This window comes from Rhinopithecus bieti, unplaced genomic scaffold (assembly GCF_001698545.2).
Source record: "Rhinopithecus bieti isolate Rb0 unplaced genomic scaffold, ASM169854v2 scaffold_2453, whole genome shotgun sequence".
Classification (NCBI taxonomy): Eukaryota; Metazoa; Chordata; class Mammalia; order Primates; family Cercopithecidae; genus Rhinopithecus; species Rhinopithecus bieti.
In genome coordinates this window covers 5,868,458-5,894,172 of record NW_016804447.1, presented here as the reverse complement: position 1 = coordinate 5,894,172, position 25,715 = coordinate 5,868,458, and the positions used below count along the sequence as shown (strand labels likewise).

Here is a 25,715-nt window from a genome sequence, read left to right as displayed (position 1 = left end):
TTTTTTTTTTTTTTTTTTTTTTTTTTTTAGTTTTTATACCTTCTATTCCTTTGTTTTGTTCCAGTTCTTCAATACAATGTTGAATAAAAGTGGCAATAGTGGACTTTCTTATTTTGATCACATTCTCAGAAAAGATGTTTTAAGATTTTAAAATCAGGTATGGTGTTTTAACATACTCTTTTTATATACACCTTTCATAAGACTGATGCACTTTGAAGTTTCTAGTTTGCTAGGTTTATTTTTCTCTTTTTTTATTGAGGTGAAATTAATGTAGCATAACATTAACTATTTTAAAGTACATAATTTAGTGGCATTTATTACATTCACAACATTGTGTAACAACCACCACTGTCTAGTTCCAAAACATTTTACCACATCAAAGAAAACCTTGTACCCGTAAAGCAGTCAGTTCCCATTTCCCCATTCCCTTAGCCCCTGGCAATCATTGGTCTACCTTCTATGTATTTGTCTATTCTGGATATTTCATATAAATGGAATCATACTCCAAGAACAGGAATGGTAGGTATTTTATTTTAGTTCTGACAGTCCCTGAGCTGCTTGTTTATTTTGTGTGTCTATTTTCTGTCTGTTGTTCAGGCTGAGTAATTTCTGTAGTTCTGTCTTCCCAGTGCATTAATTCTTTTCCTTTCTATTTCTGTTGATGAGCTCATCTAATATTTTTATTTTGGTCATTTAATTTTTTTTTTTTTTAAAGACAGAGTCTCAGTCTGTCACCCAGGCTGGAGTGCAGTGGCACAATCTTGGCTCACTGCAGCCTCTGCGTCCCAGATTCAAGCAGTTCTCCTGCCTCAGCCTCCTGAGTAGCTGGACTACAGGCGCATGCGACACTGCCTGGCTATTTTTGTATTTTTAGTAGAGATGGGGTTTCACTATGTTGGCCAGGCTGATCTTGAACTCCTGGCCTCAAGTGACCCACCTGCCTCAGCCTCCCAAAGTGCTGGAATTACAGGCTTGAGCCACCAGGCTTAGCCTGTATTTTTCAGTTTTAAAATTTCCACTTGGTTGTTCTTTTTACCTCCTTTTCTGAGGCTTGTATTTCTTTGCTGTGACCCTCTTTTCATTTATTTCAAGCTTGTTTGTCATTGTTTGTTTAAGCATTTTTATCATCAGTGCTTTAAAGTCTTTGTCAGATAACCATAACATCTCTGTCATCATAGTGTTGGCTTGTTACCTTTTTTCATTCAGTTTGAAATCTTCATTCTTGATATGATCAATGGATTTCTTTTCTTATATTTATGTATGTATGTATGTATTTATTTTTGAGATGGAGTCTCCGTCTGTCACCCAGGCGGGAGTGCTGTAGTGTGATCACAGCTCACTGCAACCTCTGCCTCCTGGGTTCAAGCGTTTCTCCTGCCTCAGCCTCCTGAGTAGTTGAGATTATAGGCATGCAGCACCACACCCAGGTAATTTTTGTATTTTTAGTAGAGATGGGGTTTCGCCATGTTGGCCAGGCTGGTCTCGAACTCAGGTGATCCACCTGCCTCAGCCTCCCAAAGTGCTTGAATTACAGGCGCAAGCCACCGTGCCTGGCTGACCAGTGGTTCTCTATCGAAACTTGGACATTTGGGATATTATAATACCGTGGATTCTATCTAAACCTTTTGTTTTAGCTGGCTTTTTCTGACACTTTTCTGGTAGAGGAAAGAGGGCATACTACCTTGTTTTTGCCAGGTGGGGTGGAAGTACAAGATTTTTTTTTGTTTGTGTGTGTGTGTGTGTTTTTTTTTAAGAGGTGGGAGTCTTGCTTTGTTGCCTAGGCTAGAGTGTGGTGGCATAATCATAGCTCACTGCAGCCTTGAACTGGGCTTAAGCAATCCTCTTACCTTAGCTTCCCAAGTACCTGGGCATATATATAGGCACATGCCACCATGCCCAGCTAATGACTTTTTTTTTTTTTTTTTTTTTTTTTTTTGAGACAGGGTCTCACTGTTTCCCAGGCTGGTCTCAAACTCCTGGTCTCAAGCAATCCTTCCACTTCACCTTCTGAGTGGCTGGGATTTACAGTCACAAGCCATAGTGCCTAGCAAGTCGAGGTTTCTAAATTGGCCTCTGTTGACACTTTAGTTTTTTTGGGAGGGGGCTTGCGGGAGGGGTCTTTGTTATTGCCAGGTAGCTGTAGTTCTGGCTCTCCATGTGATCTTCACTGATACCCTGGAGAGGGTAGCCTCATTACTGTTGGTGGTTGTGCCTGTCCTAACTAGGTCTTCAGTGCCAGCACTTCAGTGGGGTGAGGGAGGTCCTCTTTGTTACTGTTGGTGGAGGTGAAAGTTTAGGTTTTCCGTGTGGTCTCCTCTGACATTGCGGGATCATTGAGCTTTATTATGTTTTTAGGAAGCAATGGAAGTTTCTGTTTTCTAGTCAGCCTTCTTGTGCACCATCTTGGCCCAGTACTAGGGTATTTTATTACAGCCTAGCTTGGCTTCCACCTGATCTTTGCTTGTGTGGATGGAGGTGGAACTGCAGTTTTGTGTGTGTCTGTGTGGTGTTTGGATAGAGTGCATTGTAATTGTCTACATATTATCTTGCTAGGCTTTCTCATTTTTGTTCCTTTGGCTAGAGAGTAGGCTTTTTTTGTTCAAGACTTATTTGTCTGAATTAATTGGTGTTTCCTGGTTGCCAGTTTCTTCAGCTCTGTGTCCGAGATATATGAAAAAGAAAGCTCAGGGAACTAAACTCACCACTGTATTTGTCCTTGCATTCTCAGGTCCTTAGGTGGTCAGCCTTCTAGTCTCCGTTATTCGGTCTTAAGTTTGTCATATACCTAAATCTAGCACTCTTAGTTTTATTAATGAGTTTAAAAGGAAAATGTATATCTGCTCCATCTTCCTCAAAGTAGAAACCTTTATTCCATAAATTTTGAAATGGGGTATCAATTTTCATTTAGTACTACATATTTTCTAATTTCTATTTCAACCTTTTCTTTGATTCATAAGTTATTTAGAAATGTGTGTCTTACTTTGTAAACACATGTGGCTTTTCTGGTTATTTTTTGTATTGAGTTTTAGTTTAATAACATTGTGGTCAGAGAAGGTATCTTGTATGATCTTGGTCTTTTAAAATGTTTGAAATTTTTAAAAAATACCTGGTATGTGGTCAATATTTATAAATGTTATGTGTATACTTGTGAGTTGTGTGTATTCTATAGTTATGGGGTATAGTCTTCCATATGTGAATTAGGTCAGCATGGTTAATTGTGTTGTTTAAATTATCTGTGTTCTTATTGATTATTTTTTAAAATCATCTTGTCCCATTAGTTACCAAGAATAGTGGTGAAATTCTCCTCTTACCATTGTGAATTTGTCTATTTCTCCTTAGAGTTTTGACAACTTCTGCCGTACATATTTAGTGGCCATTGTAAGTGCATATAAATTTAAAATCGTCACATCTTTCTGGTGTATTTAACCTTTATCATTATTAATTTCTCTCTCCATTTTAAATAGTGGGGTTTTTTGCCTTAAAATCTACTTTTATATTTTTAAATAGTGGTTTTTTTTGGTCTTAAAATGTACTTTTATTATTTTTTCATAGAGAACAATCAGTACTCTAAGAAAATCTTGTTTTAAAAGAGAAGATCAAATTTTAGTTTTGTATCAGTGTACTTTTGATATGAGGAGTCAATTTTAAGACAAACCTATAAACAGTTTACTTTTCATCTTAGCCAATTTGTTCACAAATAAAATTTCTTTCATAAGATTCATCTCTCACCAACCTTTCATAATTTGCCCAGACCTTCTACAACTTGCTCAATCCTTTAGTTTTGTCTTATATTTCTCTTTTTTATATTGAAACAATCATTTTACCTTAGGACAAAATTTACTTCCCTTTTTTTCTATCATTTCAACCACATAATATTTTTTTATACAAAAAATTACTGTCATTCTCTTTTCTTACCAAAATACATTGTCATAGTTTTTTTGTATCTGGTTTTCACTTGTTCCTTTCTGCCTTGTTTTATGTTTTCCAAATTCATATTTTGAAATAATCTTTCAATAACCTCTGAATTAGACCAACTACTTTTAAATAAAAACATTNGCTCAATCCTTTAGTTTTGTCTTATATTTCTCTTTTTTATATTGAAACAATCATTTTACCTTAGGACAAAAATTTACTTCCCTTTTTTTCTATCATTTCAACCACATAATATTTTTTTATACAAAAAATTACTGTCATTCTCTTTTCTTACCAAAAATACATTGTCATAGTTTTTTTGTATCTGGTTTTCACTTGTTCCTTTCTGCCTTGTTTTTATGTTTTCCAAATTCATATTTTGAAATAATCTTTCAATAACCTCTGAATTAGACCAACTACTTTTTAAATAAAAACATTTTTATGTCTTTTAAAACAATTTTTCACCAAAAACAAATTTTGTTTTTTTCTTGTACACTTTGCATGCAGAATTCTATGTATTAACTAGAATTTTAACTCTTAGTAATCTTAATTTTTAGTTAAATCTTAGTAATCTTAATTTTCAGTGAAAACCTAGGATGTAAGCAATTTTGAGCTGTCACATATCAACATTTTATAAACACACATTTTATAATCTTTAAAAATGTATTTTTTCCATGGAATAATTTTTAATGTGGAGCCAAACGTATTTATTAATCCCCAAATATTTTTTCTTCCTATAAAGCTTTAAGAAGCCAAGAGTTAAACCTAACCTTACATTTAGCAATTAGTGTTTCCTTATTTTAACTTATTTGGATTGCTACTACAATAAAGCAAGTCACATGAATTTTCTGGTTTCTCAGTGCATAGAAAAGTTATGGTACACTATACTGTAGTCTGTTAAGTTTACAATGTAATTATGTCTTAAAAATGTAGATACCTTAATTAGAAAGTACTTTGTTGTTAAAAAATACTATTGATCACCTGAGCCTTCAGTAAGTCATCATCTATTAGCAGATGGAGGGTCTGGCCTTTCTGCTGATGGCTGCTAACTATTTAGAGTAGTGGTTGCTGAAGGTTGGGATGGCTGTAGCAATTTCCTAATATGAGACAACAATGAAGTTTGCCACAACAGTTGATTCTTCTTTTCACGAAAGATTTCGTTGGAGCATGAGATTCTATTTGATAGCATTTTACCCACAGTGGAGTAAAAATTGAATGCCAGTTTTATGATGCAATTCATTAATCCTTGGCAAATGTATACTTTTGGCAGGATAATTTTGTGGTAGCTGCTACAGATAGCACATTCTGTATTTACAAAAATTGAATCTCAGTGCACATTAACCTAAGACTAAGGAGTATAATGTTCTTGAGGGACTTTTCCCCTTCTGTTAAAATATAATTTCAGAGTAAACCAAAACAACTGCAATTATAGTTTAAAGGTTGTCTTAAGTAATACGTAGATATCACACTAATTTATCAGAGATGGTATAATTCAAGCAAGGCTGAATAATTTAATGGTTGATTTGCATAGGACAAAGATTTTTTTTGTTATAAGAAGTGATTTGTTAATAACCCATGACTAAGGAAGATTCTATCAGGAAAAAAATATGTATGTATATGTGTATGTGTGTATGTGTGTATATATGTGTATATGTATATATGTATTATGGGACTAGAGAAAGGAGACAACTATTTTAATTAAAATTTTTGTTCTTAGTTATAAGAACACTTTGAAACATCATGTTTTACTTCTAGATGAAATAAACAGTAATGTTCATAATACTGAGTCAGTGCTTTTGGAGATAGGTGAGATTTAGTTTTCTGTTCTTAACAGTATATAACACATAGGAGTTGATCAATATTTATGTGTTGACTAATTTCTCATCTGAATCTGCAGTCTGGGTGCAGCTTGCGTTGTGTCAAATAAAAGACTCTTCAAAGCATTAATCATAGACATAGTTACTTGCTGGAAGTCACCTTTTGAAGACCTTGATTCTCCCCAGCCAGTTACCAAGTTCCAAATAGCTTTTCCTCTGATTTAGAAGTATGGATTTTGTATCAGGATCTATATTTGAAGCTTACTGCAGTAGCTTCAGGAAACACAACACTGGTTTGTGAATTTAAGACTACCTAAACTGGAGAACTCTGTGCTTCTAGTGGAGCTAGGTTAATACTTGAAGATGTGATTTTGATGGTCACAGAAGCTGCATGGAAATAAAGAAAATTTTTCGAGGTGTGATTTGGCTTTATATTTGCATTTTGTTTTATGAACAATTAAAATCTGAGATTGGGCTTTGTAATAAAAATGATAAGGATAAGCTGGGTGTGGTGGCTCACACCTGTAATCCCAGCACTTTGGGAGGCCAAGACAGGCAGATCGCCTGAGGTCAGGAGTTGGAGATCAGCCTAGCCAGCATGGTGAAACCCCGTCTCTACTAAAAATGCAAAAGTTATTCGGGCATGGTGGCAGACACCTGTAATCCCAGCTACTCAGGAAGCTGAGGCAGGAGAATCCCTTGAACCTGGGAGGCAGAGGTTGTAGTGAGCCAAGATCACACCATTGCACTCTAGCCTGGGCAGACCCCTCCCAAAAAAAAAAAAAAAAAAAAAAAAAAAAAAAAAAAAAAAAAAAAAAAAACAAAGAAAAGATAAGGAGAATAATAAAAGTGATAAAAATATGTAACATTAAAGGAAGCTTACTTTTACTGATCGCAAATTATGTGTTTTCTCTGCGCAGGTGTAATTTGGCCTGCTGAGATTCTGCCTTAGCAAGAAAGGAGCGGGAAATACTCTTGGAAAGAAAACTAAAACAGTAAGAAAGCCAAAACTTATTTTTACATGGTTGTCAGCACATTTACCGATATGGACACTTTTCCCAATAATTTTCCTCCTGGTGGAGACAGCGGATTGACAAGTTCTCAGTCAGAGTTCCAGAAAATGTTAATTGATGAAAGGTTACGATGTGAGCATCATAAAGCTAATTATCAGACTCTGAAGGCTGAACACACAAGGTAAACTACTTAAATCTAGAAGTGGGGTTTAGTTTTAAAAAGTTATTGGCATTATCTTGGCTGAATGTTTGCTATAGAATATAGTATAATTTTGTTATTTTGCAGTGTATACATTTAAAACTTTTTTAATATAGTAAAATTTTACTTTAAAATTATTTTGTTCCAAACTAAGTATGATATCAAGTGGGTTATGAATTTATACACCTTATTTTGAAAGTAGCAAGACATGTAAGATTAAATGTATCCAGATGGCTAAATGTGTTCCCCATCTCCCACCAAAGTAAAATTGCATTCCAAAACTACAGTGTTAATAATTAAATGAAACTCTGTAAAGAGAAGATATTTGTGGGTTTAAAGTAGTGGGTGATATTGGTCTTGTTTTTCTGTAGTGTTGATTGACTTTACATAAAGTAATGCAATTAGAAAGAAAGGATTTACTCAAAATTGAATTCTTTTTTTAAAAAACCAGGTTGCATAATGAATATGTAAAGTTACAAAATGAACTCAAGCACCTGTGTAATGAAAAGCAAACTCAGCAGGAAAAACTTCAGCTGCTGCTTGAAGAGCTAAGAGGAGAATTAGTAGAGAAAACTAAAGACTTAGAAGAAATGAAACTGCAGGTGAGAAAATATATTTGAGTTAGTATAAAAGTAGTCAGATACGTAATGGAAGTAAGTAGTGTTGGTGAATTTGGCAATTTCTGTCTATATCCTTAATGATTACTTTGCTGTATCTCCAAGTGGTACAATTTAATCTTCTTTCATATATTTTAGAATGTTAGCTACCATGTAAGGGAGCCATTAAGCTATTATTTTATGTAAATTGGTATTATATTGCCTATTCTGATATAAATAATATTTTACCATTAAGAATAATTAGGGAAAAGTGAGTTTGAATTGATAAAATCCAGAATTAAAGAATTTTTTTAAAAGAAAGATTTACTAATATTTGTATATGCATTATAACTGAAAGTAAGCTAAAAAAAGATAGCTGTTCGTAAGGAGTTTCTTAAAAGAGACTGTAAAAACAGTATGTGCACATAATTTTTGTGTACATCGTAAAGCAAATGGGTTTGTAAGCAAAAGATGGTTGTCTCCGAAGTGCTGAAGTACAGTTTCTTTAGATAATTTTCACACTATTCATTTTTTCATTTGTCTGGAAAGTAGATTAAAACCAGACTTTAAACTCCAGTCAAATTTCCTGTAAATTTTAAATTAGTAGGTTCTCACGAATAATTTTTCCTGTATTTATTTAATCTCTGAAGAGCACCAGCTATTTATTTCTGCCTAACAATCTGCTTGGTACAAATAATAAGGGATTATTAATATTAGAGTCAGAAGTTCAGAGAGTAAGAAGGCATCTTTCAAGTCACCTGTCTGGCATATCACCCAACTCTTAGATATCCTTTGACAGAAGCCTTGTAAGTTTGTCATTCAATAACTTTTTGAAATCTACCATTGCTGGGAACAACACCACGAAGCCTGGCTTGGAGCCTCCACTGTGCTCACTGTTTCATTCCTAGGTATATTTAGGACATTTAAACATACAAATAGAAACCTCAGAAATGTAAATTGAAGAGGGAAATGTAATTTAAGCCTGTGCAATCAGTGCATTAATTTGTTTTGCAAAAATATAGAGCCCTGTGTGAATGGAAGCTATGAATGCTAAACCCAAGATATTTGAGAGATTCTTCAGGTATTATAAATTTAATTCTGTTTTGTGAGAGTGACATCTAAACGTGATTATTTGTACCAAGCATATCCAGAAAGTAAGTAAAGCACATCCAGAAGGCTGGAGTAGCTATATTAATATTAGATAAAAGAGACTTCCAGACAGAGAGTATCACTAAAGGTAAAAAGGACATTTTATAATGAAAAAAAAGGGTCAATTCTTCCAGAAGATGATACCTTCACAAGTAACTATGTCTCTATGCCTAGTTTTCTCATGTGGTAAAGGGGTAAAAGTTTCTGCTTAACAAGAAGAGTTGTGAGGACTAATGAGATAACATCTACATTTTTACTATCATACTTGCCACATAGTAAATACTCATAAATGATGACATGTTTATTTGAATTCAGGCTCCATGAAGGCAGGAACTTTTTTTCAGCGTGTGTTCAGTGTTTAGGATAATGCCTAGTAAACACCTATTTGTTGAATGAATGACATGAAAAATGGAAATAAATGAATGAATTGGGATTGTTGTTCATATATTGCACTGTCTGTGTCAAACATAACTAGAGCCTCAGCATGTTAGAGTTGGTAATCATCTGTTTTTTCTTTGAATCTATTATGGGTCGAGTTGTATCCCCAACCAGGATATGTTGAAGTCCTAACTCCTAGTACCTCAGAATGTGACCTTATTTGGATGTAGACTCATTACAAATATAATTTGTTAAGTTGATAAGGTCATATTGGAGTATGATGGGCCTTTAACTCAGTGTTACTGGTGTCCTTAAAAAAAGAGAAGAGAGATGGAGACAGATGGGTTTGAGGGGAACACTGTGTGATGGTGGAGGCAGAGGTTTAAGTGCTTCAGAAGCTTCCTAGAAAGAGGCAAGGAAAGATTCTTCCCTGCAGATTTTATGGGAAGCAAGGCCTGTCAACACACCCTGATTTCAGACTAATAACCTCCAAAACTGTGAAAGAACAAACTTCGGTTATTTAAAGCTGCATGGTTTCTGGTATTTTATTATGGCAACCTAGGAAACGAATACACTGTCCAAAGCAGAATCCCTTTTAGAACATCTTTCAGACAGGACTCTCTTCATTCTCTGCTTCAGTGCTTTCAGTGCTAGAGAACCTGGTGAACTTTTAAAAAAGTGACCCAATTGTATTTATAGATTAAAGTATGTTAAACATTTTCCGTCTCCTATTAAAATGAAGTCATCTACGCATAGCCTCCCTGTTGATAACTTTGGATGTTCCTCCATGTGAAAACTTCCCAAATGTTTGCTCACAAATATAATTTATCTAGTAAGGCTTCTGTTTTTTAAGATACACATATCTAGTTTCTGTGTGATATTTATTCGGCAAAAATAAGCTAAAGAAACATCATGTATACATATGAACACATATTTTGAAGCAATTTAGCTATTTATTTAATGGATGCTTGAAATTTACTTGAATTATAAGTTTAGAAAAGTAAATTCATCAAAGATCAAGAAATATTTCAATGAAGGTTTATGAAAGGTGATTATTTTAAAATATACATGCATTATCTAGTCTACCTACAGAAATGCTTTTCTAGGATTTAATGTCATCTCTTTGGCTTTTATAGGAAAAAGATGTAAGAGATATTCATTTAAAGAACATTTCTGCATCAGTAGTGAGTGGGAATGATAATAGTGCCTAGCTCATAGGATGACTGTAAGGATGAAACGAGACAATGCATGGAAAGTGTTAGTTCAGGCTGAGCATGGTACACTTTGGGAGGCAGGAGGATCACTTGAGGCTAGGAGTTCAAAACCAGCCTGGGTAACATAGTGAGACTCTGTCTCTAAAAAATAAAGTTAAATAAATTAGCCTGACGTAGTGGCATGCACCTGTAGTCCCAGCTACGAAAGAGGCTGAGACAGGAGACTTGTTTGAGCCTAGGAGTTTGAGGCTTCAGGGAGCTGGAGCCTGGGCAACACTTTACCCTGGGCAACAGCGTGAGACCCTGACTCTTAACCAAAAAAAAAAAAAAAAAACAAAACTATAAAATGAAAAGAAACTTGTACTGTTGATAAATGCTAATGAAAAGAGGTCTCATTTTTTCTGAAACCAATAAAAAGGCACAGTTTCTTCAGCGAGAAATACAGTTTTTACCAAGGACCCAGAGATTGTAGTATTTTGTTTCTTATTTATCAAACAATAACTGAGAATTTTAGAGCAGGCTAAAAACAAATGAAAATTTGAAGCGGGGAAAAAAAATCACAGGAAAAGGAATTGTGATGGTAGAAATTCATCAAAAAAAAGTATTAGTATGGTACTTTGATCTAGTAAGTGGTCAGTACATGTTGTTATTGTGTTGCTATGTACCATGTTAGCAAAACCTTTTTACATATGGGGATCATTTGATATATTCTAATAAAACTAAATGAAAATTACTTTACCAATGATTAACATGCTCTTTTTGTGCTAATGAAAACTATAGCCTAGTATACAGTTTCCCATTTTGTTTTGACTGCTGGGAAGCTCAGATCAAAATATAATACTCAGTTTCAGTCATTAATTTATTAAGAATGTTTGACATAGCAGTATTTGCCTTCTTAAAGTATTCTTTGTAAAGTATTGGCCTATTTTAGATTATTAAATGGCAAGTACTGCAGTGTTAAAGATTTGTTTTTATAGATTTAAAATAGGTAATGACACCTAGACTGTTGTATGATAAAGCATTCTTATGTTTCTTTGTAGACAAGTAGTGGCAATATTCCATTAGAAGTTTAAGACACTGCTGGGTGCAGTGGCTCATGGGTGTGATCCCAGATCTTTGGGAGGCTGAGGTGTGTGGATCTCCTGAGGTCAGGAGTTGGAGACCAGGCTGGCCAACATGGTAAAACTCTGTCTCCATTAAAAATACAAATATTAGCTGGGTGTGGTGGCGCATGCCTGTCCTCCCAGCTACTCGGGAGGGTGAGGCATGAGAATTGCTTGAACCTGGAGGCAGAGTTTGCAGTGAGCCAAGATCGTGCCACTACACCCCAGCCTAGGCGACAGAGCGAGACTCTTTCTTTCTCAAAAAAAAAAAAAAAAAAAAAAAAGGGTAGTCTAAGACAGAATATTTTTTCCTAAAATGGGATGGGAGAAATCCTCTAATTCAGTCAGTGTCTTTGGTTTATGTGTGCTTTGGAGATATAGGGGATAGAAGAGGGAGGGATGGGGAGAGACAGAGGAAGAGAGAATTTATTATGTGGGTATTTGTTTTTAATAAGATTCCTAGGAGTTAAGAAAAAGTTAGAGATCCTTTGTCAGAGACCTCAGATCAGAAGACCCCTAAACTGTTGTATGCTGTTAGATTGCACAGGCCAATGGTGAGGTGCACACCATTACAGAATTTAAAGCACTGTTGTTTCCAAGAGGCATCTGTGATGTAATTGAACATATAATATTAGGAGCTGCATGGATATTGTGCAGCTGCATCACTCTACAGGGTAGTGAGCACAGGTTATCTTTGTTCTTTGTAATGCACCTTGTCTGGTTTTTTGGCTGCTGTTCTCTTTATTGCTGGTTTTAAGCAATTTGATTGACATACTTTGCAGTTTTCTTTATATCTGTAGTGCTTGGGGTTTATTGAATTCCATAGGTCTATGAGTTTACAGTTTTTATCAAACTGAAAATTTTTGGAGATTACTTCTAAAAATATTTTCTGTCTCCTCTTTCACCTCGTTTGGAGACTCTGAATTACATTCTAACATTAGACCACTTAAAGTTCTCCCATAGCTTGCTGATGTTGTTTATTTATTTATTTTTAGTATTTTTTATCTCTGTGCTTCATTTTGGTTGGTTTCTGTTGCCATGTTTTCAGATTCATTGATTTTCATTGATTTTTTTCTTCTGCAATATCTAACCCACCATTAATTCCATGCAGTGTAATTTTCATCTCTGAAAGTTCAATTTTGGTCCTTTTTTTTTGTTGTTGTTGTTTTTGTTTTTTCTTGAGACAGCGTCTCTCTGTGTCGCCCAGGCTGGAGTGTAGTGGTGTGATCTCCGCTTACTGCAAGCTCCGCCTCCCGGGTTCACGCCATTCTCCTGCCTCAGCCTCCCAAGTAGCTGGGACTACACGTGCCCGCCACCACGACTGGTTAATTTTTTTAAGTTTTATTTTTATTAGAGATGGGGTTTCACTGTGTTAGCCAGGATGGTCTCAATCTCCTGAGCTCGTGATCTGCCACCATGGCCTCCCAAAGTGCTGGGATTACAGGCGTGAGCCACCTTGTCCGGCCTTGGTTTTTTTATATCTTCCTTATCTCTATCTAACATGTTCAGTCTTTTCTCTAGTTCTTTGAACATACGGAATTCAGTTACAATAACTGTACAATAAAGTTTCAGTGATATCTATATCATTTCTGGGCCTGTTTTAAGTTTATCCCCCCTGCTCCCACCACACACACACACACACACACACACACACACACACACACACACACACACACACTCTCTCTCTGTCTCTTTCTCTCTCTTTGTCTCTTATGCTTCTCTGCATGCCTGGTAAATTTTTATTGGATGTTAGATATTGTGAACTTTCTTTTTAAAATGCTGGATTTGTTTTGTTGTTGTTTTTGTTTTGTTTTTGAGACGGAGTTTCACTCTTGTTCCCCAGGCTGGAGTGCAATGGAGTGATTTCAGCTCCCTGCGATCTCCACCTCCCAATATTTTTATATTCTGATACATGTTCTTGAACTTTATTTTGGGACACCATTGAATTATTTGGAAACAGTTTTATCTTTCTGGGTCTTGCTTTTAAGTTTTTAAGTGGGAGCCAGAGTAGTATTTAGTGTAGTGCTAGTTATTTCCCACCACTGACGCAAGATTCTTCTGAGTACTATAACAATTTCTTTATGAAATGAAGGATTTTAATCTGATTTGGGGGAACAGAAACTATTCTTAGGTCTCCATGAGCTCTGTGTATTCATCTTTCTACTCCTTTCCGGTGTTTTTTTGCCTAGCCTTAGGTAGTTTCCTTGCACACATGTGCTAATCAGTACTCTACTGAATGAGTCAAAACTTTTTGTAGGTCTTCATAGTTATCTTTCTGTGCCCTCTTTTCTCTGCTACCCTGTCTTAGGACTCTAACTACCCCAGTGTCCCTAGATGCTCAGTTTCATCTCCTCAACTCAGGGAGTCCATCATAACTGCATGGGTATCCTTTCCTGTGCCAGGTCCTGAAAACTCTCAAAGCTCATCTTCTATGTTTTGTGCCTCTCAGGGTTCGGCCTTTTGCTTTCTTATGTCTATTGTCTTGCAAACTGTTTAATTTTTGTCTGTTCTTTTGTTTGTTTCAGGCAAGAGGGTGAATCTGGGCTCTTACTCTATCTTGGCTGAAAGGCTTTTTACTTTCAGTTAACTTTCAGTTTTGGAAATCTCAAACACGTAATGCATTCCCAGGTACCCATCATCTAGCATTAATAATAATTCTCTCTGAGCCAGGCTTGTTTTATCTACTACTTTGTTCCACCCACTCCCACTTTTTTCCTCAATGTCTCTGGATTATTTTGAATCAAATCATATTATTTCAACAAATAATTGAGTATATATCTCTATAACAAACCAGTGCAGTCTCTCTTTAAAGCATAACCACAATACCTTTACCATATTTAAAATACTTATTCATTAATACCTTTTAATATCCCATCTTTGTTCAGGTTTTCTTAGTTTTCCCATGGTTTTGCTTGCTTAGTTTTGAAGTTAGATCATTTGATACAGGAGCCATGTAAGCTTTACCTATTAATCTCTTCCTTTTAATTGCTACCTCATCTTAGTTTGGACTCTTGATGTTGTCACCCAGACTTGATACTTGATACCGTAAACCAGATTATGACATGAGCTTTCTATCTGGTTTCTTTGGCTCCATTTACTGCCTCTTCTTCCCACAGCTACAGCTACTCTCCCACTAAAGCTTTTGATTCATCTTGCTTCTTTGTAAAATATGGATATGGTAGTGTCACTCTTAAGCTTAAAAACCTTCAATAAATAAGGTACAGAAAAATATATGTACAATATCCTTTTTGTATAGAAATCAAAAGTGATATGTATGCTTGTGTATCTGTAGATTGTTTTAGGAAGGGTACATAAGAAGTTATTAACAATGATTGCTTCAATAGAAGAAAATTGGGTTACTGCAGTGAGAAGACCTTTTAAGCTTTTGTTTGAATTATTTATGTAATTATATATATTCATTTTAAATAAAATAAAATTTTTAAGTAAATACTATTGAATACCGAATAAATAATAAGAGTCTAAACCTGGTATTCAGGAACCTTTCACTCTTTGGCTGCAACCTCTTTTCCTTTTGTTTCCAGCCAGGGTACAGCCCTCCAAGGTGGCATTTGGAAATGTTACAGTGTTTAGAGATTTCTACCAGTGTGAATATAGGGACCCACAATTTTAAATTTTCTGTAGTACTTAATGTGGTCACATTCAAAATGGCTTTAACTCACCTTTGAGAATCACTTTTCTCCCATAGTCTCTGACACCCAGGCAAATTAAAATGTTACCTGGCTTGAGTTTGGGTTCTGTAAGCTTTCTATATAAGGGTTCTGTATAAGCTTTAGTTTTCCCATTCCTTTGATGCATCATGCCTTCTATCCTAAATGTGTTTTCTCTTTTTTATCTGTCTGGTAAGGCTGTATTGCCTACTTTTATAGTTATTTGTGTGTATGAGTTATTTTTAACACCAGAGTTTGGAGTTTTTATGGGGAGATATGTACTTCACGTGAGTTTTTGTGATCTTTATAAAGTTATTTAGATACCTTGTATGCCTCAGTGTAGCTATACTGTGGGATTGTTGTAGGAATTAAATCAATGAATGCATATAAGGTGCTTTGAACAGGATAGTATGTAGGTTACAGTGCATTGTACAATGCTTTATATATAGTATGCTCTCCATTCAATAGAATGTAATATTTTGAACATAGTATTTGGACTGTTCATAAAAAAAGAAACTGAACATTATCATTTTGTAGAAATTAATATAAATACAAACTTTAGACTTTTTTTTTTTTTTTTTACAGCTGATACTTGTTCCTCATTCATTCATGAAATAGTAGTTGAGTGGTTCCTATGTGCCAGACATTCGTGGGAGGTATTGGGAATACAATATGGTGAATAAAGACTGTGTCTTCCCATATGAGGCTTACATAAATATTTAATTGCTTATTAAAATATGGGTTCTATAAAAGTGTGACAAGGAGAAACCTAAATTAGGTACAGTGTGAGAGTACAAATGAGCCTTTTCTAATTGAAAATAAGTCTGGAAGGTTCTCTTTGGTATAACAAATTGTTACACCTTTATTTTGCCTGCTTTGGAAAATAACTAGATTATTAGCCATTGTATACAACATGAGAGTCTTAGTTGCCAACATAGTTATTCCTAACAATAGCAATAATAATCAGTAACTGTCTTTACTTCATGTTAATGGAATTTTTGACATCTCCAAGAGCCTGAAATTGAGATTCTTAAAGTATTATTTCAAATGATGATTCTATTTGTATAGTGATGACTATAAAAATAACTATATTGTGAAAACTTTCATGAATTCCATTTTCATAATTAGGAGAGAGGCTTTGAAATATGGAGAATTCTTGATTTGAATGTGATTTTATATTGTTTGCATTTCTCTACATATTAGATATTAACTCCACAAAAATTGGAATTGCTAAGAGCCCAAATACAGCAAGAATTAGAAACTCCAATGAGAGAACGTTTTCGGAATCTAGATGAAGTAAGTAACTTACGTTGTTTACTGTGCATTTATCCTCATGGGATAAAAGTCTCGATGAAAAGCATCATTCCCCTACTCCAAAACCCTGCAGTAGTTCCCCCTTTTACTCAGTCATTACAGTGGCCTCTAAGGCTTCACAGGATTGGACTCCCATTACCTCTCTTATCTCCTTTCCTTTTTCCACATTGGCCTACTGATGTTTCTTTGGCACTCCAGAATTGGTGCATTTCTTTATTTTTATTTTTAGTTGTAATTAAAAAAATTTTTTTGAGACAGAGTCTGGCTCTGTTGTCCAGCCTGGAGTGCAGTGGCGTGATCTCGACTCACTTCAACCTCCGCCTCTCAGGTTTGAGCGATTCTCTTGCTTCAGCCTCCCAAATAGCTGGGATTACAGCCACGTGCCACCGTGCCTGGCTAATTTTTGTATTTTTAGTAGAAACGGAGTTTCACCATATTGGCCAGACTAGTTTCGAACTCCTGATCTCAAGTGATCCACCAGCCTTGGCCTCTCAAAGTGTTGGGATTACAGGCGTGAGCCACCATGCCCAGCCGAATTGGCACATCTCTTCTGCCTTGAATACTCTCCCTCCAGATATGTCGTGGCTAACTTCATCTCTTGTAAGTCTTTGCTAAAATGTCACTTTCTCAGTGGGGCCTACTTTGACTGCTCCCATCTACCTATTTAATATTGTAACCTGCCTTTCCCATTCCTGCTTAGACCTTTAGACCTCCTTACCTTGCTCTGTTTTTCACTTTTTTTTTTCTGGTATACATACCTTCTACTGTGCTATATAATTTACTTATTTATTGTGTTTATTTTCTGTTTTACCACCTCTAGAATGGAAGTTGCATGAGAGGAGGAACCTTTACCTGTTTTGTTCATTGTTATATTCCAAGTTCCTAGAACAGATTTTGGTATACAGTAGGTGCTCAATTAATATTTGTTGAACAAGAGAATGAGTTTCATGCCACTTCATAAAAGTAAAAATCTGTTACAGTTTTACTTCAGGTTGAGACGGGTCTCCTTTGGTTAAGTGTTGGTGTAGTATGATTAAATGCTTAATAAAGGGGACAGGATAAGACTGCAGGTAATAAGTATATTAGATACTAGCTAGACATTTTATATATGTTACCTTATTTAACAAATATAGCTGGCCTTATACATACAAATGATTATTGTCTCCTTCAAAATGGGCCCCTTTGGAGAGCTGTAGTCTAGTGATGTGGTCATTACCCAAAACAGTGTAGAATCGTCTTTTATAATGGCTTACTGGCTTGATAATATGATCTTTCTAATACACACCTAGTGGCAAGCCATTATGGTTGGGGAGTAGATTTAATTTTTGTAAATAAACAAAATTTGACCCAAGATAAGTGATCAAATTCAATGCAAGCTTTTTTTTTTTTTTTTTTTTTTTTTTAAATAAAAAAAAAGTTTTTTTGTAAAAAAATAAAAAAACGTTTTTTTTTTTTTTTTTTTTTTTTTTTAGATCAAAGAAAAGTGTATCTGTAGTAAAATCATGAAATCCATTTTCTTGGTTTATAAACTGGCTTAGAAATCTTTGAAGTAAAGATTTTTGGTGAGCTGGGTGTTTTAGGAGACATGCTTTCCTTGTTATCGAATTTCCTGTTAGCGTCTCCTGTATCTTTCTGCTCTGTTGCCTGAGTTTCTCGTTGGGTATTCAGAACGCCAGCAGCTTTCATAGAGTAGTGTTAGGAAGCAGGATGAGAGCACTCCAGGGAATTGCATGTGTTCCTGGTCAATCAGTAGAGATGATGCTGCATGTATTCTTCAGGTTGGTGTGTTGAGTTGAACTATCACTGTCATATTTAATTAGATGTTAAGATGCTGTACTAAATATTACAATAACCTTTTATCTTTTTTGAATTTGTTTTACTTATACTAAATTATACATTTAAAAAATCTATGTTTTGAAAGATGTGCTGCATTCTTACATGTTGTTTAAGTCCAGAGATTAACACTTTCCTCATACTATACACTTTTATTATAATGAGAACCAGTGAAGAAATAAGATTAATTGAATGGTAATTTACTATTTGGGTATCTTTTCAGGAATGTACTAATTCTATATGTAGGATACTTGTTATGAGGACTTTTCCAAATTCATTTGTATTTCTGTTAAATTTATTTTTTACTTTTAGAGTGGCTGTCATTATAATGTAATTTAAAATTATATTTGTAAAAGTGATTATTGGAGTGAGTACACATTTTGTTTATAAATCTATGATAAATTGCATTCTCCCTTTAATTTAGGAGGTGGAAAAGTATAGAGCTGTATATAATAAGCTTCGCTATGAACATACATTTCTCAAGTCAGAATTTGAACACCAGAAGGAAGAGTATGCACGTATTTTAGACGAAGGAAGAATAAAATATGAATCAGAAGTAAGTGATTGATTATATGAGCTTCTTCATTATTGTTCTAGTCAACACAATTTTATAATTATATATTTTTAAAAATTTCAAATTAGAGTTGATTGCATAATTTCATTAATTAATGGTGGAGTATTCATCATGATTTTCATCAGCTCCGTATCAACAGTTTTCTTGTGAAAGTTCTGTTTTGACTGTAGATTTTTAAAATTCTATTTATCTTTTATTTTGTCTGAGCCAATGGAGATAAACAACTTTGGGGAATTTCATTATACAAAGTCTTTTGTCTCATATAGCCACAGAGATGGACTTCTCTCTGCAAATATAGTTAGTGTGATCCCTTACTTAGCATTGTTCTTTCTGCTTCGTGGAACCAAACCACATATAGGAAAGCTCTAGCTGTCAACCTGTGCACTTTGATATAAACAAGGGGTTTATACCTTAAAGTGTACCCATCAACTTCAAGAAGTAGACTTTGTTTTTTCTGCCATTTGCAACTGGAGCATTCTCTCTGTGCTGCCTACAGCATATATTCCTACTTCATCTCCATTGCTTTTGGCAGCCTTTCTACTCATTTTGTGGTTTGTCTCCTAGTTTTGCCCAAAATGGGGTTACTGTTTTTCATTCCTTATGTTGCTTTTGGAATATTTTTCAAATGGAAAGAGAGAAATACTAGTTTTATCCTGCCATATTCATAAAAAATAGGTTGGTATCTATAGTTTTGTGAAATATTCTCTTTGCAAACGTATCTATGTTTTAAATTTATTGCATTGTCTTTATTTGGAATTAAGAGTTAAAATATACTTACCTTCCTTTACCACTTATTAAATATTTACAGTGTTCTGGGCATTTAATAAAAACTAAAACTGTTCTACTTGGATCAGACTGTTTTATTCTTATTAGTGAGCAAACTGCTATGAGTGTTTCATCTGTAAGAAACTATATGAACCTTGGATTATTTGTGTCTATTGACAGTGTAGTACCAGAACACTATAAATATTTATAATAGTTTTTTGCATTAAAAAAAACTCTTTATAACTTTAAGGCTTTAAGTGCTTTATTCGTATATTATCTCACTTCTATTACAATAGTCAATGAGATGAGGCAGGACTGTCTTATTTGATTGATTGATCAAGAGAAGGTCTTACTCTGTGGCCCAGGCTGGAATGCAGTGGCACAATAATAGCTCACTATAACTTAAGCTCAAGTGATCTTCCTGCCTCAGGTCCCCAAGTAGCTAGGACCAGAGACATGTACTACCTCATCTGGCTAATAAAACAAACAAACAAACAAAAAATATAAAAACTCTTGTAGAGATAGGGCCTTGCTATGTTGCCCAGGCTGATCTCGGGCTACTGGCCTCAAGCAATCCTCCTGCCTCAGCCTCTCAAAGTGCTGGAATTAGACGCATAGGCTATTGTGCCCAGCCCTTATTTTCTTCATTTTAAATGAAACTGAGGCACAGGATAAGTGAATTTATTGGGGGAACTCACCCCCAATATTTCAATGTAGGTTCTTTCTATTTTCCTTAAGTGTCAGCCGGCTGAGAAATAAAGAGAAAGAGTACAAAGAGAGGAATTTTACAGCTGGGCCTCTGGGGGTGACATCACATATCGGTAGGACTGTAATGCCCACCTGAGCCTCAAAGCCAGCAAATTTTATTAAGGATTTCAAAAGGGTAGGGGGTGTAAGAACAGGGAGTAGGTCACAAAGATCACATGCTTCAAAGGGCAAAAAGGAGAACAAAGATCACAAGGCAATGGGCAAAAGCAGAATTACTGATAAGGGTCTATGTTCAGTGGTGCATGCATTGTCTTGATAAACATCTTAAACAGCAGAAAACAGGGTTCGAGAGCAGAGAACTGGTCTGACCCCAAATTTGCCAGGGTGGGGTTTTCCAATCCTAGTAAGCATGAGGGTACTGCAGGAGACCAGGGCGTATTTTGTCCTTATCTCAACCGCATAAGACAGACACTCCCAGATTGGCTGTTTATAGACCTCCCGCCAGGAATGCATTCCTTCCCCAGGGTATTAATTATTGATATTCCTTGCTAGGAAAAGAATTTAGTGATATCTTCCCTACTTGCACGTCTGTTTATAGGCTTTCTGCAAGCAGAAAAATATGGCTCTATTTTGCCTGACCCTGCAGGCAGTCAGACCTTATGGTTGTCTTCCCTTGTTCCCTGAAAATCGCCGTTATTCTGTTCTTTTTCAAGGTGCACTGATTTCATATTTTCAAACACACGTTTTACAATCAATTTGTACAGTTAACACAATTATAGTGGTCCTGAGGTGATGTACATCCTCAGCTTACGAAGATAACAGGATTAAGAGATTAAAGTGAGACAGGCATAAGAAATTATAAAAGTATTAATTTGGGAACCGATAAATGTCCATATTAAAATTTTAATAATTTATGTTCCTCTGCCATAGCTCCAGCTGGTTCCTCCATTCGGGGTCCCCGACTTCCTGCAGCATGAATTGTTCAAAGTCTCAGAGAAAGTCAGCAGCCAGGTTATAGTAGAACTCAGATATACCAGCTCCCAGCCCACAACATGTTTTATTTGTTATTGTTTTCATTTAATGTCATTATATTGGCATATGCCATAACATTTACAAAATGCCCATTCTCTCCAGCTTCAGCTGAAGAGGGAGTGGGGAGGCCATACATAGACTAAGTCCATGTTCAATGTTGCACTCCTACACTTTGCACAAAGAAGAATTTGTAGTCTCCCACACAGACCCTCAAACCCACAAACCAGTCCACCACTCACATTCCATATGCCCTAAACCTGGGTCTCGACAATGTGTAGTCAACACAAATCCTAGACCTTACCCACTGGAAGGTGACTGGCAGTTTGAAGTTGTCACTCTGATTATGGGCCATTCTGCAACTGCAAATTTTGTTAAGTAGCCAGTTGATCTACACTACATGTGGTATAAAGAGTTTTGAATCCAAGGAATTACATGTAAAAATTATCTTGTGGAAAATAGGAATGATGAAGATTGCTAGCCTAAAATGAAGATTTAGTATATTGAAGAGAAAACACTAAGGTTTCATATAGTGGTGCTTTATTTTATACTTTCCTTTTAAAATCTAATGATGATATTTATCTGATAAGGATTATTTGTATTCTCTAGTTTCTTAGTTTTGTTATTTTTCAAATAGTGAAACCTGCATTTGAAATCTGATGACTAATCTATTTTTCACTTATGAAGGACTGATATTCATTAAAATTTTTAAGGAGTTGGTATAATCATTAATTTATCATTATTATTAGTTTTGAGATGGAGTCTTGCTGTGTCATCCAGGCTGGGGTGCAGTGATGCAGTCTCGGCTTACTACAGCCTCTGCCTCCTAGGTTCAAGTGATTCTCCTGCCTCAGTTTCCCAAGTAACTGGAATTACAGGCAGGTGCCACCAGGCCTGGCTAATTTTTATATTTTTAGTAGAGATGGGGTTTCACCATGTTGGCCAGGCTGGTCTCGAACTCCTGACCTTAAGTGATCTTCCCACCTCAACCTCTCAAAGTTCAGGGATTACAGGCATGAGCCACCACACCTGGCCATCATTAATTTTCATATGTGATGTTTTATGATAGTCTTAAGAATCTGAAGATAAACTGCTAGCTAAGAAGGTGGAAAAGTAAGACTGACGTTTCTTTCATTTTACTTCCCAATTGATTATGTAGGAGCAGTATTACTGAGTGGATAACTGTGGATTTACTTTTGTTCAGTCACCTTCATACTTGATTTTCTATATACAAAAACAGTAAAAACCTGGTGAGATGACTGTGGATCATGAAACAGCAAATGCAGTTTCAAATATACTTTATAGAAACAACAAATTTAGTTTGAAAACTTCAAAGTAGAGCTGACTCTTGTCATCTTCCATTTTTACAATTTAGTGTAAAAGGAATTCATGGAATAAAATATTTGGATTTTCTTGTGTTAATTAGGACTTATACAATACTTGCACATTTTTACTTATACAGATGAAAGTAATGGTATTCTTTAGTGTGTTGGTTCTCAGGGGAATACTTTAGGAAGATTTAGGAATACACATGTCCCTGATGATATTATAAACTAAAAAGAATATATGAAATAATATATGAAAGAACATATCTCATCTTACGAATAAATACAGTGTCGGCCAGGTGTGGTGTCTCACATTTGTAATTCCAGCACTTTGGGAGCCCGAGGTGGTAGGATCACTTGAGGCCAGGAGTTCAAGACCAGCCTAGGCAACATAGCAAGACCCTGTGTCTACAAAAGAAATATATATATATTTTTTAATGAGCTGGGCGTGGTAGTGTGCAGCTGTAGACCTAGCCACTCAGGAGGCTGAGGTGAGAGGAATGTTTGATTTCAGGAGTTCCAGGCTGCAGTGAGCTATCATTGTGCCACGCACTGCAACCTGGGTGGCAGAGACCCCCATCTCAAAAAAAAAAGAAAGAAAAAATAATGTTGACCGGGTGCTGTGGCTCACATCTGTAATCCAGGCACTTTGAGAGGCTGAGGTGGGCGGATCACGGGGTCAGGAGATCGAGACCATCCTGGCTAACACAGTGAAACCCTGGCTCTACTAAAAATCCAAAAATTAGCCTGGTGTCGTGGCACACGCCTGTAGTTCCAGCTACTCAGGAGGCTGAGGCAGGAGAATCGCTTGAACCCACGAGGAGGAGGTTGCAGTGAGCCAAGATTGTGCCATTGCACTCCAGCCTGAGTGACAGAATGAGACTCTGTCTCAAAACAACAACAAAAATAAGTCATGCTTTTTCATATGACTGTAAGAACGTATTAAGTCTGGGACTTCATACAGGTGAAATGCTGAAGTTACATATGTAGTCATTATTCAAAAGTGGGACTGTTTTGTTTTTATTATATTAGGACTCATATTTTCTGGAAATAGTAATGACAATACAGAGTTGTAGGCACAGGTGATTATAATGGTAGACTGAGTGAAATAATCAATGGTAATTCAGTGGAGACAAAATATTAAGATCTCAGGAGAGAGGGACGAGGAGCACTACATCCTGTGAAAAACCATCAAAGCGACAGTACATAATGACAGGCCACTGAGTTTCTTCCATCATGCTTCGCAAATTGGCTGTGCTGTTCCTTGGCGTTATGGGTCAGGTGCGGAGCCAAAGTTCCTATGGCAAAAAGGAGACCTCCCTTGATTTCCTGGAAATGCTGGCGTTCTTTTTTTTTTTCTTTTTTCTTTTTCTTTTCTTGAGATGGAGTCTCGCTCTGTCCTCCAGTCTGGAGTGCAGCGGTGCAATCTCGGCTCACTGCAAGCTCTGCCTTCCAGGTTGACACCATTCTCCTGCCTCAGCCTCCCGAGTAGCTGGGACTACAAGCACCCACCACGCCCGGCTAATTTTTTTGTATTTTTAGTAGTGACGGGGTTTCACCATGTTAGCCAGGATGGTCTCGATCTCCTGACCTCATGATCTGCCCACCCTGGCCTCCCAGAGTGTTGGGATTACAGCTGTGAGCCACCGTGCCCGGCCGAAATATGAACTTTAAGTATGTAAGTAATTTAAGTGATATTTTATTCGTGTAAGGAATGACAAAATGTTTTTGCATAAAACATGCCATCATTAATTTAGGAAAAATAAATTATAGTACATAAACGGAAAAGAGGAAACTCAGTATAGTAGTGATTATTATTTTCTTTTTTTTTAATTTGTTACTTTTTCATATGTCTGGTTTTTTTTTTAATTATACTTTAAGTTCTGGGGTACATGTACATAATGTGCAGGTTTGATACATAGGTAAGGAAGTGATCCAGTTTCAGCTTTCTCCCTATGGCTAGCCCATTTTCCCAGCACCATTTATTAAATAGGGAATCCTTTCCCCATTTCTTGTTTTTGTCAGGTTTGTCAAAGATCAGATGGTTGTACATGTGTGGTGTTATTTCTGAGGGCTCTGTTCTGTTCCATTGGTCTATATCTCTGTTTTGGTACCAGTACCAAAAGCTGTTTTGGTTGCTGTAGCCTTGTAGTATAGTTTGAAGTCAGGTGGCGTGATGCCTCCAGCTTTGTTCTTTTTGCTTAGGATTGTCTTGGCAATGTGAGCTCTGTTTTGGTTCCATATGAACTTTAAAGCAGTTTTTTCCAATTCTGTGAAAGAAGTCCTTGGTATCTTGATGGGATGGCATTGAATCTAAATTACTTTGGCCAGTATGGCCATTTTCACAATACTGATTCTTCCTATCCATGAGCATGGAATGCTTTTCCATTTGTTTGTGTCCTCTTTTATTTCATTGAGGAGTGGTTTGTAGTTGTCCTTGAAGAAGTCCTTCACATCCCTTGTAAGTTGGATTCTAAGGTATTTTATTCTCTTTGTAGACTTGTGAATGGGAGTTCACTCATGATTTGGCTCTCTGTTAATGGTGTATAGGAATGCTTCTGATTTTTGCACATTGATTTTGTATCCTGAGACTTTGCTGAAGTTGCTCATCAGCTTAACGAGATTTGGGGCTGAGATGATGGAGTTTTCTAAATATACAATCCTGTCATCTGCAAACAGGGATAATTTGACTTCCTCATTTCCTGATTGAATACCCTTTATTTCTTTATGTTGCCTGATTTCCCTGGTCAGAACTTTCAACACTATGTTGAGTAGGAGTGGTGAGAGAGGGCATCCTTGTCTTGTGCCAGTATCCAAAGGGATTGCTTCCAGTTTTTGCCCATTCAGTATGATATTGGCTGTGGGTTTGTCATAAATAGCTCTTACTGTTTTGAGATATGTCCTATCAATACCTAGTTTATTGAGAGTTTTTAGCATTGAAGAGCTGTTGAATTTTGTCAAAGGCCTTTTCTTCATCTTTCGAGATAATCGTGTGGTGTTTGTCTTTGGTTCTGTTTATATGATGGATTACGTTTATTGATTTGCATATGTTGAACCAGCCTTGCATCCCGGGGATGAAGCCGACTTGATCATGGTGGATAAGTTTTTTGATGTGCTG

At 36.1% G+C, this 25,715-nt stretch overlaps 1 protein-coding gene across 1 annotated transcript in view; it reads left to right on the top strand.

The window, feature by feature from the left end:
- CEP83 (centrosomal protein 83) overlaps positions 1-25,715 on the top strand; it is a 156,376-nt gene that overhangs the window by 39,690 nt on the left and 90,971 nt on the right. Inside the window, 4 exon segments of the mRNA XM_017868397.1 lie at positions 6,650-6,923; positions 7,393-7,543; positions 16,253-16,345; positions 18,621-18,752. Of these exon segments, the coding sequence (XP_017723886.1) occupies positions 6,751-6,923; positions 7,393-7,543; positions 16,253-16,345; positions 18,621-18,752 (549 nt within the window). The 5' untranslated portion in view covers positions 6,650-6,750.